The sequence below is a fragment of the Alligator sinensis genome, unplaced genomic scaffold (assembly GCF_000455745.1).
Source record: "Alligator sinensis unplaced genomic scaffold, ASM45574v1 scaffold647_2, whole genome shotgun sequence".
In the NCBI taxonomy this organism is placed as follows: Eukaryota; Metazoa; Chordata; order Crocodylia; family Alligatoridae; genus Alligator; species Alligator sinensis.
In genome coordinates this window covers 2,425,186-2,439,888 of record NW_005841832.1, presented here as the reverse complement: position 1 = coordinate 2,439,888, position 14,703 = coordinate 2,425,186, and the positions used below count along the sequence as shown (strand labels likewise).

The 14,703-nt window shown below is 55.2% G+C and overlaps 1 protein-coding gene across 1 annotated transcript; it reads left to right on the top strand.

Annotated features, from left to right (window-relative positions):
- Window positions 1–1,717: 1,717 nt before the first annotated feature.
- LRRC4B (leucine rich repeat containing 4B) lies at window positions 1,718–7,492 on the top strand. The gene is given in 3 exon segments (XM_006039474.3): window positions 1,718–1,800; window positions 4,352–6,266; window positions 6,268–7,492. Coding segments are annotated over 2 exon segments (1,923 nt in total). The 5' UTR covers window positions 1,718–1,800; window positions 4,352–4,413; the 3' UTR covers window positions 6,338–7,492.
- Window positions 7,493–14,703: the final 7,211 nt, after the last annotated feature.

Genomic DNA, 14,703 nt, shown 5'->3' with positions numbered 1-14,703 from the left:
AGCATGGTGTTGTCATTGGAAGGTGGCTCTTGTGCAGTGGAGAGGGGGTGGGGGTTGTCAGTGCAGGGTTTCTGCTGCATGCTGCGTGTGCCTGGCAGTTGCTGTGCACTGCATGTGGCAGTGGTATAGTGGTTACTGTAGCATGACTGTGTTACCTTATTTAGGGAATGGTTATGGCTGTTTTTTGTATTGGTGGGACACAGTTATTGTACTGCTGTAAATTGGGCAGGGGGATGGTTGTGAGTACGCTGTGATGGGGGGGATGATTGCTGTAGCACAGCTGCTAGACACGGTGAGAAGTAGGATGGTTGTTACTATAGCACTGCTGCTAGAAACTGCGTGTGTGGGCACTGTGGTTACTGTAAAGTGGCTGCCGTACACTGTGCAGAGACAACTGGTGCTGTAACATTTCAGGTCTGTTCCATGTTGGGGGAGGGTTCTTGCTGTATCATGGACGGGGGAGTGGCGATGCCTGTAGTGTGGCTGCTATATACACTGTGAAGAGCGGGACAGGTGTTACTATAGATTGCTGCTATAAATGGTGTGTTTGGGCTTTGTGGTTACTGTAGCCTAGCTGCTGTATGCTGTGTAGGGGATGGTTGTTACTATAGTCTGGTGTGGGGACTGTGGTTACTGTAGTCTGGCTGCTGTACACTGTGTAGGGGGTGGTTGTTGCTGTAGTCTGGGTGTGGGGACTGCAGTTACTGTAGCCTGGTTGCCGTATGCTGCATGTGGGGATGGTTGTTACTGAATCACTGTGGTTGTACACCCTGTGTGGGGATGATTGTTGCTGTAGCTGGTGTATGGGCACCATGGTTACTGCTACCTGGCTTCTAGTCAGTATGTGTAGGGATGTTTGTTGTTGTAATAACTGTGTATGAGGGTGGCTGTATTTTTCAGGTTGCTGTGTGAGGGGATGGTCATTTTAGGAAGGTGTTGGCATATGTTGTGTGTGGGGACAATGTTATTGGAAGATTGCTGTTATATGCTTTGTGGAGAAAACAGTCACTTCTAGAAGATTGCTGAGGACACTGTATGGGGATTGTTAGGGTGACCACATTTGGATCTTGGGGAGCACTGGGTGTGGAGCTGAATAAAGGCTTTTTCCTGTGTCTCAGCAAAAGATGCTGGTCACAAGGCAGGATGATATATTAAAAGTAACTAACTTTGCAAATGCTTAAGCAGTTTCCTAGCAAAAGGATAGTGTGCAAGATGCATGATATGTTGTGTAAGAACAGGATACAGACCACCAGCTATCATCAGGAGATAAAGCAGAAAGAAGTAAGACCTTGGAGATGAAGGAGGAGTCAGCAAAGAACCAGAAAGAACCAGCAAGAAACCACAATTGACCAGGAGAAGACAGGGTCAAAGTCTTATGCATGCACTCTTAGCAAAGAGGCGTGTAAATGAATGAAATGCATAGGCAATACCATGCTAATGAAGCAAACAGTAAACAGTGGCGGAGCTTGAGATGGGAGGAGAAATGGGTGGAACTGAAGGAGGGACATAGGCAGAGTGAATGTTAATAAGCTTGAATCAAGGTGTATAAAATGTGAAAAGAACTATTGTTCACTGCGGTTCCCTGGTTTGTTGTTTTTTTTGGGACCTGGCCCGAAGCTGTCTCCATTCTGAATAAAGCTGTTGCGAGCAATGTGTGCTGGTGTTTGCACCCTGCCTGCTCTGGCTAATGAGTAACAGGATCCATGAGCAATTGGATTGTCGTCTCCCTAGCTGTTGGGTGCCGCAAGGAGTTGGGGTCTAACAGGGATGATGAAGGCTGTAGGACAACTTCCACGTACTGTGGGTGGTGATGATTGTTCCCATATGTTCTGCACATGGGGGTAGTTGTGACTCTATATTTTTTTCTCTGCACTGTTTGTGGATATGTTTCTTAGTGTTAGAAGGCTGTTATACCCTGTGTGTGGGGATGGTGGTTGTTCCACACTTGTGTTGGCTTGTGTTCTCTCCTGTCTGGTGGGACTATTACAGAAGGCTTATTGCCATGGGTTGTGTGTGCAGATGGGAAGCAGGGTGGATAGTAACTGTTGACATTATGGTTGATGGTTCATTATAGGGGAATCTATAGGCAATGTTGGCATTTTTAAAGCATAGGGATGAGGCAAAGCAGAGGGAACCAGTGGTTGTTGAGTTCTTGCTATAGGATGTTCTGGATGGACGGGCACGTTTGGGGACCTGTGACATGGGAGTTTCTCACAGGGCATATCATTTTGGCCTGGGGGGGGCCCTAGGGGGACTGTGCTTTGGGGATTCACATAGAGCATGTTGTTAGGAGAAGGGACAGTGGTATGTGGTGGTTCAGGGTGGGGCGCTCCCTTCAGCAGTTCAGTGAGGGAGTTCCTTATGGACGACAGTATTTATGGCTGGGAATGAGGGATCCTCTGGGGACAGCAGTTTCTGGTGTCTTTGCAGTGGCATTTCTGTTGGGGAGAAGGTCTTTGGTGTTGGGGAAGGGGGGAAGTTGTAGAGAAAACTGGTATTTGGCCATGGGGAATTGAGTAGGGGGTTAGGGGTGTCGGGAGAACTGGTGAGGTGACTGGAGGAGACAGCCATGCCAATGTAAGAATTTTGGGTGGGATGGCAGCATTTCAGGATCTGGAATGGGGACAGGAATGCTCAAGGGGACTAGCAGCATTTGAGGATACAGGGTTGCAAGTTCTTTTGGGGATGGTAGTACCCAGTTTGGGATCCTGTAGGGGACAGATATATCAGGGCAGGGTGGCAGCATTAGGGCTTCAGGGGCTTATAGGGGTGGTCCTGTTGCGCTTCTCTGTGTGGTGGGGAGTTAGTGAAGGGATCACCGTGGGTATTGGAGGGATGGACTAGAGGGGGCTCTGGGCCTCCTTCTGTCCGTGTCACTGGTGATCTCCCAGGTCCTCCTGCCAGGCTGGCTGCAGTGGGGGTTGCTCCAGGCTTGACTTTTTGGGCAACAGCCAGTTCATAGATTCATATATGTTAGGGTCGGAAGGGACCTCAATAGATCATCGAGTCCGACCCCCTGCATAAGCAGGAAAGAGTTCTGGGTCTAGATGACCCCAGCTAGATACTCATCTAACCTCCTCTTGAATTGTGTCTCAACTCCGTGCAGCTGCTGATGTAGGCCAGACTCCCCATGGGAAGCCCTCTTCCCACTTAAATTTGAGGATTTGCTGCTCCAAGGCTGTGGGTCCTTGTTTCCCATGGCTGGGCCTAGACCCCTAGTACTCATTCCCAACCCCACCTCTGCCCCCAATGTTGTACCATGGCAGCAAGTCTCCCAGACTGCCAGGGTGTAGTAAGTCTCCTCATTCAGTTCTCCATTGGCATCATGCCAGTATCCCCACCTCTCTATTAGGTGGGGATACTAAGCCAGGCAGATGTGTACCACCTGCTGTACCCCATACCATTTCTATGATCTGGGTGTGGCAGGTTACAGGGTCATTTTGCCCCCACTGGAAGGTAGCAATTCCCATGGCTGTCTGCACACTGCACAGGGGCTTTCCAAAACCCTGTGCCCATCTCTATTCACTGATCTGCAGCTTCCCCTGGAGCTAAGAGGCTCAGGGCTCAGACAGGGTGTCAGCAGCAGTGCTTGGTACCATGGTTGGCTGGTCTCCATTTGAGTGGGAATGGCTCTGTCATGGCAAAGGGAGGTGGTGACCTCCCTCCAGTGTCATCTTGGAAACACAATCATGGTGGGAACATTTGGACCTTAGGACATTTGCATGCTCAGGCTTGTCCTAAGGTGGAGTGTAGGAAGTACAACCTGTACCTGGGCAGGGGATTCCCAAGAAATGGGAGAGGGGCTCGGGGTTCTGAGGCCATGGTTTGGGGCAGATGCTTTGTTTGGGGGCCTATGGAAACCATACTTGAGGGAGAAATGGTTATGTTTCCCACAATGTGTGGAGGGAAAGGCACAGGTGTCTGAGGAGAAGCTTACTGTGGAGATATATCTGGAGATGTGTCCCTTCTTCAGGGGAAGGTGGGAGGGCAGCTGGTGGTGGGGTGGGGAGGCAGCCTGAGCTGGGGCATCATGATGCTACCTCAGGACCCCTGCTAACCCCTGATCTTACCCCCTCCTGGCTTAGCTTTTAAGAGATTCAGCCCTGCATCCCACCATGCTGCCCCCCTTCCCCAACCAGGGCAGTTTGGGATAGAGGCAGGAAGTGAACTTGAGCTCCCATGGGTTGAGTCATTGGAGTGCATGGGGCACTTGGTGCATAGGGAGCTAACCCTAGGGGGACAGTTGCCATGTCCTGGCAAGGATACCTATTGGTGTCTCCCCCCTTGGGGATGGCCCTGTGTCCTGGCGTTGGTGCTCACTGGTGTCTTCCTCTCTGTCCTTGTGTCTCAGTGTCTAGGGATTTGAGCACGCACCCAGAGGAGGATTCGCCCACTGAAGCATGAGCGTTGGACATGGCTGCCCCCCGCTGCTGCTCCCGGAGGGGGCCGCTGGCTCCCAGTGCCTGTAGGATGCTTTGGAAGCAGGGCTTGCTGCTGGCACTGTGGCTGCCTTCGCTGGCACTGGCTGGGACCTCGCCCACCTCGTGCCCAGCTGCCTGCTCCTGCAGCAACCAGGCCAGCCGTGTCATCTGCACACGCCGGGAGCTGGTGGAGGTGCCGGAGAGCATCTCCATCAACACACGGTACCTCAACCTTCAGGAGAACAACATCCAGGTTATCAAGACTGACACCTTCAAGCATCTGCGGCACCTGGAGATCCTGCAGCTGAGTAAGAACCTGATCCGTAAGATCGAGGTGGGCGCCTTCAATGGGCTGCCCAACCTCAACACCCTGGAGCTGTTTGACAACCGTCTGACCACGGTACCCACACAGGCCTTTGAGTACCTCTCCAAGTTGCGGGAGCTCTGGCTGCGCAACAATCCCATTGAGAGCATCCCATCCTATGCCTTCAACCGTGTGCCCTCACTGCGTCGCCTGGACCTGGGTGAGCTCAAGAAGCTGGAGTACATTTCAGAGGCGGCCTTCGAGGGGCTGGTGAACCTGCGCTACCTGAACTTGGGCATGTGCAACCTCAAGGACATCCCCAACCTGACGGCGCTGGTGCGCCTGGAAGAGCTGGAGCTCTCGGGGAACCGGTTGGACATGATTCGCCCGGGCTCCTTCCAAGGCCTCACCAGCCTGCGCAAGCTGTGGCTCATGCATGCCCAGGTGGCCACCATTGAACGCAATGCCTTCGATGACCTCAAGTCGCTGGAGGAGCTCAACCTGTCCCACAACAACCTCATGTCGCTGCCCCATGACCTCTTCACCCCCCTGCACCGGCTGGAGCGGGTGCACCTCAATCACAACCCCTGGCACTGCAACTGCGATGTATTGTGGCTCAGCTGGTGGCTGAAGGAGACGGTGCCCAACAACACCACCTGCTGTGCCCGCTGCCACGCCCCACCCAGCCTCAAGGGGCGCTACATTGGCGAGCTGGACCAGAGCCACTTCACCTGCTATGCCCCTGTCATCGTGGAGCCGCCCACTGACCTCAATGTGACGGAAGGCATGGCAGCTGAGCTGAAGTGCCGGACGGGCACCTCCATGACCTCAGTCAACTGGCTGACGCCCAATGGGACGCTGATGACGCATGGCTCATACCGGGTACGGATCTCAGTGCTGCATGATGGGACCCTCAACTTCACCAATGTGACCGTGCAGGACACGGGTCAGTACACCTGCATGGTGACCAACTCGGCTGGCAACACCACCGCCTCAGCCACACTGAATGTCTCAGCTGTGGACCCAGCCACCACTGGCTACACTTACTTCACCACGGTGACAGTGGAGACCATGGAGACAACGCAGGAGGACACTGTGCCAACCAAAAAGGAGCCAGGCCCCACGCCCAGCTGGGAGATGACCTACTCCACCACCTCGCTGACACCCCGCTCCACCCGCTCCACGGAGAAGCCTTTCACCGTGCCCATCACCGTGGTGACTGAGAATGGCATGAAGGACCTGGACGATGTGATGAAGACGACCAAGATCATCATTGGGTGCTTCGTGGCCATCACTTTCATGGCGGCCGTGATGCTTATCGTCTTCTACAAGCTACGCAAGCAGCACCAGCTCCACAAGCACCATGGCCCCACTCGCACCATTGAAATCATCAATGTGGAGGACGAGCTGCCAGCTGCTGCTGGTGCCCCCGGTGACAGCCACCTGGCTTTGCCAGCCCTGGAGCATGACCACCTCAACCACTACACGGCCTTCAAAGCTCACTACAATAACAATGCCGGTGCCCCTCACACCCACAGCATGTTCCTCCATCCACGAACCTCTGCTGTTCAAGAGCAGCTCAAAGGAAAACGTGCAAGAGACGCAGATCTGAGGGGCAGGGGCACCCCTCCCTGCTGCCTTGGCCCCCACAGAGCTCCCCCTCCCCACCCCTGCCCTCGCTGCCCGGGACGGGAGGGGAGTGGAGAAATTTCCCCCCTGGGGGAGGTGGAGCCCCCCAACCCTCCCACAACAGATTGGCTCGAGCTGGACACCACGACTTGCCCCTCAGGCCCCTCCCAGGCACCCAGACACCCTCTCGTTACCTTCCCTGCCTGCTCCAGGGACCTCCTGCCCCTGTCATCAAGTCTCCTCTGTTACCTGTGGGACCCTTCTTGCACCTGCCTAAATAAGGGTCCTCATCTGCCTATCCCTGTGTCCTGGCCCCCCTTGCTCCCTCCCTGCTTGCCTGACGATCCCGCTACTTCCCCATACAAGATCCACTCCCTAACCCCAATTCCATCCTGCCTACCCCTCTCTTCTCAGCCAGGAGCCCCTTCTTCCCTCCCTGTCCAACCAGGTGGTCTCCATGTCCACGGGAGGCTCCCTCTTGGCCGTATTCCCCTTGCCCCAATCCAAGACTCCCCTATCCCCTCCTGGTCTGAGACCCACCCCACTCATCCCACACTGTTCCTGTCCTCTGCCCTCTAGTTTAGCCCTGTTTTAAATTTGCAGCTTCCTCCATACAAAAATCACCATGATGTCTACTGCTCCCTCCCCTACCAGCCAATCCCACCTCACCATCAAGACCAGGAAGTCCCCTCACCCTATGCTCCCTCTCTCCCCACAACCTCTTTAAACTGGAGACTTTTTGATACCCCTGGGCTTCAGCCCATCCTGATTTACCTGCCAGATTATTAAAAAAAAAAAAAAAAAAAAAAGGAAAAAAAAAGGAAAAACAACACAACAACAAAAGGAAATGAGAAGATGCCCTAGAATCCTTCAGCACTTCACATTCTTTTCTTTTGGTTTTGGTTTCTAGTCGTGGGATTGAGCGAAACGAGGAAGGAAACAAAACAAACACGTGAGAGGGGAAAAAAAACGCCAAGAGATTTCCTATTTTGTGGTAGCGGCTCTTGGGTCGAGATTCTGTTTTCAGCCCTGGGCTGGGAGGACAAGGTGCCTGCCCTTGAGAGTGGCCTGAGGCCTGGGCCGTGGGGTTTTTTATGACTATGGGACTTGAGGCGCCGCGGCCCCTGCTCCCCGCGCAGAGACGCAGAGCAGAGGTATTTTTTAATTTGTAATAATCTTGGGGCTCCGGGCCTCCCTGAGCCTGTGATCCCAACCATTTCTGGGTCTCGTCCGAGTTTCCTATTTTAATAAAATCCATAAAGGTGTTTACAACCCTCCCATGGGAGCTTCTTTGTTAGAGGCAGGGGGGAGGGTTGGCATGGAGCAGGAGTGTGCCAAAGTTACGGGTTGGCATGGAGCAGGAGGGTGCCAGAGTTCCCTGTGGTCACCCGCGCATGTGTGTGTGAGTACAGGAAATGCTCATGTGCGCACTGGCTGTGTGTACACACAGGTAATGCTCACATGGATACAGACAATGTGTGTGCACACAGGAAATGTGCCCCTGGAACATGAGGCACGAGCATGCAGGAAATATTTACATGTATACACTGTGTGCATGCATGCAGGACACACATGTACACCTAGTACAAGGAACATGTGCTCAGGAAGTGGTCACAGGCACACACAGTATCTGTGTGTGCACACAAGAAACGTGCACACCCAGCACAAGGAACATGTACCCAAAGGAAATGCTCACATGCACACACAGCACATGTTCCACATGCATACATGAGGGTGCATGTACACACAAAGGAGACTCATGCACACATGGCATGCTCATACACAGGGAGCTCACCACACATGTACAAGCACACAAAGAAAACACCCTCTCCATATGGACATCTCAGAGATGTATGAAGACCTGATTGTATGCTTCTGCTCAGGGACCTTACTAAGTTTTCATACCAGTGCAAATGACACACACAGCAGGCACCACTCAGATGTACCCACAACATTCCCATATACACAGACAGACTACACATACCCTGCTGACACACACAAATGCACAGGGATAGTCACAACCGCATAGTTGCACCATGCTGCCACACAGACACACAAGTGCGTTCCTCCCCAGAGAACACCTGCACCATGCTCACAGTCCCCCCGCCCCAAGCACACACGTGGAGATATGCAGACGTGTGCACATGCACACATGCGCACAGGCATGCTTCCCCGCCAGAGAACACCCACACCATGCTCACACCCCACACCTCTGCATCATGCTCATGCACACATGGATGTGTGCACGCGCGTGCACACACACACACACACACACACACACACACACACACACACACACACAGAGGCATGCTCCTCCCAGAGGACACTTGCACCATACTTCTTTCCCCACCTGCATCATGCTCACTTACAGAGATGTGTAGACACATGCACGCACATGTTCACATATGCTCCCAACACAGAGCATGCCTCCTGTGCAGCCCATCTGTGGGGAGGTAGTATGGGTACAACCAGAATGAGGTAACTAGGTCAGACCATGCCCTTCAAGAATTCCCACCCCTGCGTGGCCTTGCCCCTTCCCTTCAGCAGACTGAGCAGCAGAAGGCAGTGTGTCCCTCAGAGCTTGGGGAGTTCTGCTAAGTCTCAGTGTTACTTCCCAGCTCCTGGCCAGCTTCATCTGCAGTTCCTGGACACCAACGTGGATCTTTGGCTTGCCCTTTGGACTGTGGTTCTGGCTCAGATCCCTCTTGGTAACTTTGCTCTCACCATTTCTCCAGATTGCCTGCAGTTCAGCCATGACACTATGATACGTCCACACTGCACTCCAGCACAGAGGCACGCAGACCCCCACACTCAACCATGCTATGTTGACATGAGCACAAACACATGCGTGTGCCCACACACTGACATGCACAAAAGAGGGCAGACCATGCATGACATATACAACCTGTGGACATGCCTGGGGGTGTGTGCAGACAATCACACACAGACCACACTTGCACCCCAGAACATGCACCATGCTGACACATGCAAGTATGGTCACACAGCACTGTTGCACACCCATAGCACTTGTTCTGCTTGTCTAGTGGCTGTGCACACCTAGCATGTAGTCCACACATGCACCCACACACACAAGCCTGCAGTAGGAATAACCTATCTCTTGGGTCAGGGGGAAAGTCTCCTCCCCACAAGGTAGGAGTCATCTACCTTGGTGCCTGGCAGGTGGAGGGGCTCGTTTCTGGCTCAGCTGTCTTTTGGAGGGGAGGTCCTGGTGTATGGGAGAACTGGATGGAGGAGCCCCTGTATGGAAGCAAAACAACTGTGAGGTGCCAATGCAGGTGGGGGGGAGGGGCACAGGGAGTGGCATGGAAGGTGGGGAGCAGAGGATGTGGGGGGAATGAAGCAGAGCTGGGGGTGACTGATATGGTGGGTTGACTGTGCTGTGTCTGGTGGAAGGGGTCAGAAGGCAGGGGAGATATGTCACTGTGCTTCATCAGAAGTGAGTGATACTGCGGTCACTGTGACAGATCACAAGGGTGGAGTCAGACTGGCTGGAGGGGCAAAGAAGGAGCAGCAGCACCAGGGCTAGGAGTCTGCATGTGTGTGCATGTGTGTGTGAATTGTGCATAATAGGATGCATGCTTGGGAGGGTGTGAGTGTTCCTGAATTGTGTGTGCAAGATAAATGTATTTCAATTCTTTGTGCAAAGGGTGCATGCTTGGGAGGGTGTGAATATGTCCCAGTTGAGTTTGGGAGGGTGCGAGTGTGCATTACCTGGCATGGTGCACACTTCTGTGCATGGAGATGAGTTAGGCAGGGATGCAGAGGTGTGTATGCATGGGTGCATGTGCTTGGTGGGAAGGTGGGTGTGCATGAGGGGAGGCAGGTATGGGCGTGTGAATGTACATATCCGTACACATATGCACGTGTATGTGCATGGGCACAGGTGCTGGAGTGCGTGTGCAGTATTGCAGGTGTGAATGCTTGTGCTAGGCATGTGACCTTGGCCAGCCTGAGGGTTGTGGTGCTGCCTGCCCCCAGGGCACCATGCTGATCACTGGTCAGGTTGCAAGGCTGGCACTGGGCTAGGATGGCGAGATCAGTATTCATTGTGTTAGGGGAGCAGTGGTGGGCTTTGCTCTTACCCTGGTTGCTTCCCAGATTGGGTCCCCTGTTGGCTGGGCATTGCTCATACCCTAATTTCCCCCTTATCTAAAGGGGCTCGGTGCCCACCATGGGGACTGGACTGCCCCCTGTGTGGGAGTCTATGCCTGCTGTGGGGCCTACATTCACCCCAGGCTCTGTGCTACCCTCTGGCTCCTTGTCTCAGGCTTGGTTGCCTGTGGTAACACTCCCCTCCTCCCCTGCCAAGGGTGATGCTCCAAGGTCAGACAAGAGAGTAATTAGAGCTGATAAAGGTGATTAACAAAGCAACACGGAAGGAAGGGATGTCACCGTGCCCATCGGCTGGAGTTGCCCAAGGTGACGCAGGGAGATGCGGCAGAGCAGAGAGAAAACCCAGGAGTCCTGGCTCCCAGCCCCACCCCCCTAACCCACCAGACCTCACTCTTCTCCCAAGATTGTATAGCACCCAGGCATCCTGGCTCCCAGCCCCGCTGCTTTAGCTCATTAGACCCCACTCCCCCTTTAGACCTGGGATAGAACCCAGGAGTCCTGGTTCCTAGGCCCCCTCTCTCTTGCATTCTCTAACCCACTAGATCCCACTATCCTCCCTAAGCAGAGATAGAACCCAGGTGTCTGGGCTCTCAGGTCCTCCCTTTTTCTCTTAATCTTTCTCTCACTCTTTCTCTCACTCACTTAATCAATCCTGAGTGACAGGCCTGGGCTGTGGGAAGTGAAACTGAAAGCCCTTGGGGGACACTGGGTTATGGGGGAGTCTGTGAGGGAACACAATAACTCCAGCTTGTGTGTGTGTGTGTGTGTGTGTGTGTGTGTGTGTGTGAGAGGGGAGGGTTATAGGCTGAAAAGCGTGTGGCATTGCCCCCAGTGACCCTGATGTCATTGGGGGATGAGATTGTCCAATATGTCCCCAGGGAGTGAGGGACCTGGTGGTCAGATGCATTCCTGGGGGCAGCTGGGAGGGGGGTTATGGGTGGGACATGCGGCCATGGGGGCAGATGGGGGCAGGGGCGCAAGGGCCAGCCATCTGGGGCAGGGGGTATTGTCAGTGGGCCATGGAGGCAGGTGGTCCCATGGGGATCAGGAGGGGTATGGGAGACTCTGCGGGTAGAAGCTACAAGGCCATGGGGTCGGGGTTGGGGTTTCAGGATGAGAGCAGAGCTACACCCTGGGGGTCATGGGAACTAGTGGTGATACGGGGGGCCAGGGGCTCCATAGGGGCAATAGTGGGGGGACAGGCTCAGTGATGGACATGGGGCTGGCAGGTCACATTGGGTTATGGGGATGAGTTGTGAGTTATGGGGGAGGAGGCATGGTCAGTGAGTGGGGGACATGGGGATGGTGGGGGAAGTACCATGGGGTGTGGGGAGTCCTGGGGAATGGGGCAGAAAGGATCAGTGGAGGACATAGCTGTTGGGCGTGCTATGCAATTGACTTTGGGGGACATGTGTGGGGCTGGGAGTCAGGAGGGCTTGTGACTGGAGCTACCAACTCAGAGGGGTCATTGCTGTAGCGTCCTGGGGGACAGGATGGGGCATATGGGTTTGTCTGAGTAGGGGGAGAGGAAGGGTACAGGCTGGAGAGACTGACCCAACTACCCCCTTTCCCAGCTGGGACCCCTGACCCCAGTTCTTGTCCCCCCCCCAACCCATCAGAGACCCCTGGCCCTAACCAGGCCCCTGAGCCCCACTCTCGCCAAACCTTTCCCCCACCCTGGTTGTGCTGGGACCCCTGGACTCTGCGCCATATTTGGATGATGTCTCTGGATTCCCAGCTGAGCTGGGCAGGGAGAATCCTTCCAGCTCCAGCCCTGATCTGTATGTGGGGAGCAGTGCAGGAGCTGCCTGGGACAGGGGAAAGCTCCTGGCCCCTCTAGCCCCAGAAGGGGGTGCTGTGTGTGTGTGTCAGGGGGTTGGGGAGCTGTGGGGCAGGAGCTGGTGTGTGTGGGCGGAGGGGGTGGGGGTGCTCCTGGTTTCTCCTATCTGTGTCTGTCCTGTGTGTACCCCCCTGTACACACCTCTATCTCTGTCCAGTCAGTGCTCCCCCCTGCTGGGGTTGGGAATCTTGGGGGGCAGGAGGGGGGCTAAGAGTATTATGGGATGCCCATGTGCTACAGTTTCCTTCATAGAGTCCCTAGCTTTTACCCTGATAGCAGCATCCTTCTGTCGCCATGGCGAGCTGCTGCGTTGCCATGGCTGCGTTGTTATGGAGAATCTTTCCCATACGCCACCCTCTCGGCATGGGGGAGGGCTGTGTACCTGGAGCAAGGAACAGCAGCCACTCCAGGGAATTTTGCTACTGAGCATGTGGCCTGGAAAGAGGAGTTGAAGCCACAGGCTGGAGCCCTGTGCAGGCAGCCCCTGCTGCAGGGAGCATGGTGGGGTGTAGCTGGGGGTGCTCCCCTCTAGTCTCCCTGCTCCACTGTGGCACTAGGGGGTACTGTGATGCAGGGGTGCTCTCCTTTGGCCCCACTGCCCTGGGGTGGCACCAGGGGTGCTGTGCTGTAGGGGGTGCTCTCCTTTAGCCCCACTGCCCCAGGGTGGCACTAGGGCTGGCCCCAGTGCTCCTGGGTGGGGGCTGCAGGGCCAGGGGCTCATTAGCTGCCGCCTTCATCTCTGGCCTCCTCCTGTGCCTGCAGCTTGGCACGGCGACGTGCTCCGCAGCCCCCCACCCCCACGCCAGGCTGTTGTTACGCAGTCCAGGATCTGCAGCCTCATTACGTCCGAGCTCCTCCTATTAGCATAAACCCAGCAGAGAGCGAGTGAGAGAGACAGCCTTGCACGGCAGCCAGGAGCTGCCTGCAGCCTGGCAATGAGCTGTGCTGCCCTGCTCCAGACAGCGTGTTTGGAGATGGGGGGCGGGAGGCGTGGAGCCAGGACACCTGGGTTCTATTCTGGGGACTGGGAGGGGAGCTGAGTCTAGTGGGTTAGAGCATAAGGGCTGGGAGCCAGGATGCCTGCTTCTATCCCAGCTGCAGGAGGGGAGTAGGGGCTGCTGGGTTAGAACAGGGAAGGCTGGGAGCCAGGATGCCTGGTTTTCATCCTGGTGGGGGGAGGCGGGGAACTTCTATCCTGAATAATGACCCTTTCCCCTCTGTTTGGCTCAGATGTGACCTAAGGGCATCTTCCACCCTGAGCAGGGCCATGAACTGGCCCCTGGGAGCATGGGGAGGGGGAGGCACAAAGAGGTCCTTGTTCTGCAGCCGCTTGCTTCCAGAAGGGATTAGGTCAAAAGTGAATGAAGCCCAGTAGCCTCAGCCCAGAGTGTGGGTAGCAGGAATGGGAATTTGCTGGGGGGGATGCTGCCCTAGGCTGAGATGGCAGGGGGCTGCAGGTCAGGAGTGTGGGGGACAGCGGACTGGGGACCATAGTGACTTGATGTCTCCTGCAGGAGGATTCCCATGGCCTAATGGTTACATCCAGTTGGCAGGTCCCTGAGTGGATCCAGGCATTTCCCTTAGGGGCAGCTGGTACCGTGCTGTCCTGCAGGAAGTGATGTCTCTGGAAACTGTGACCTCTGGGCTGCCCCGGCCTTGCCAGCTATTACCCGCATGAACTGGCTCTGACTTTCTCAACTATGCTAGCTCCCAAGCTCCATGTCTGGGCATCTGAGGCCCTGGGCCCATATGGAGCATCCTTCTTGCTCTGGCAGGGGCCCTCAGGAGGGTGTTGGGAGGTAAGGAAATGGGTCAGGCTTGGCCCCATCTGGCAGCTGCTCTGGTTGGGGGCTGAGGGGTATTTGCTCCATGACCCCCTCCCCAACTAGGGCCTGTGGAGTTTAGGAGGGTTTTAAACCCTGTGGATGTTGGTTGCCCTGGTAACCCCAGTCTGGCAGTGTGAATCCTAGTTGCCCTGGCAACTCCGCTGGGTTCTGTGGATCTGAGTCTCCATGGCAACACCGCGGGGCACTGCGGATGCCGTGGGTTCACTATGGCAACTCCGCTGAGTGCTGTGGATCCCGGTCACCACGGTAACTCTGCTGCAGATCCTGTTGTCATGGCAACTTTGCTGCTGCTGTTGCTGCTGCTGCTGCAGATCCTCACCCCCACGGTAAAGCCAGAGGCTCCAGGTGGTAGAGAGTGTGTGTGTGTGTGTGTGTACATGCAGAGATGCTTCTGCCTGAAGGGAGTCTAGAGCCTTGCCCACACCCCCGTTCCTGCTTCACTCCAGCCAGTGTCAGTGTCCCCAGCACCAGGCACCCACCTGTGCCTACCCCTTGCCCTGGGTCCCTCCCTCCTCTAGGGCCAGCCCC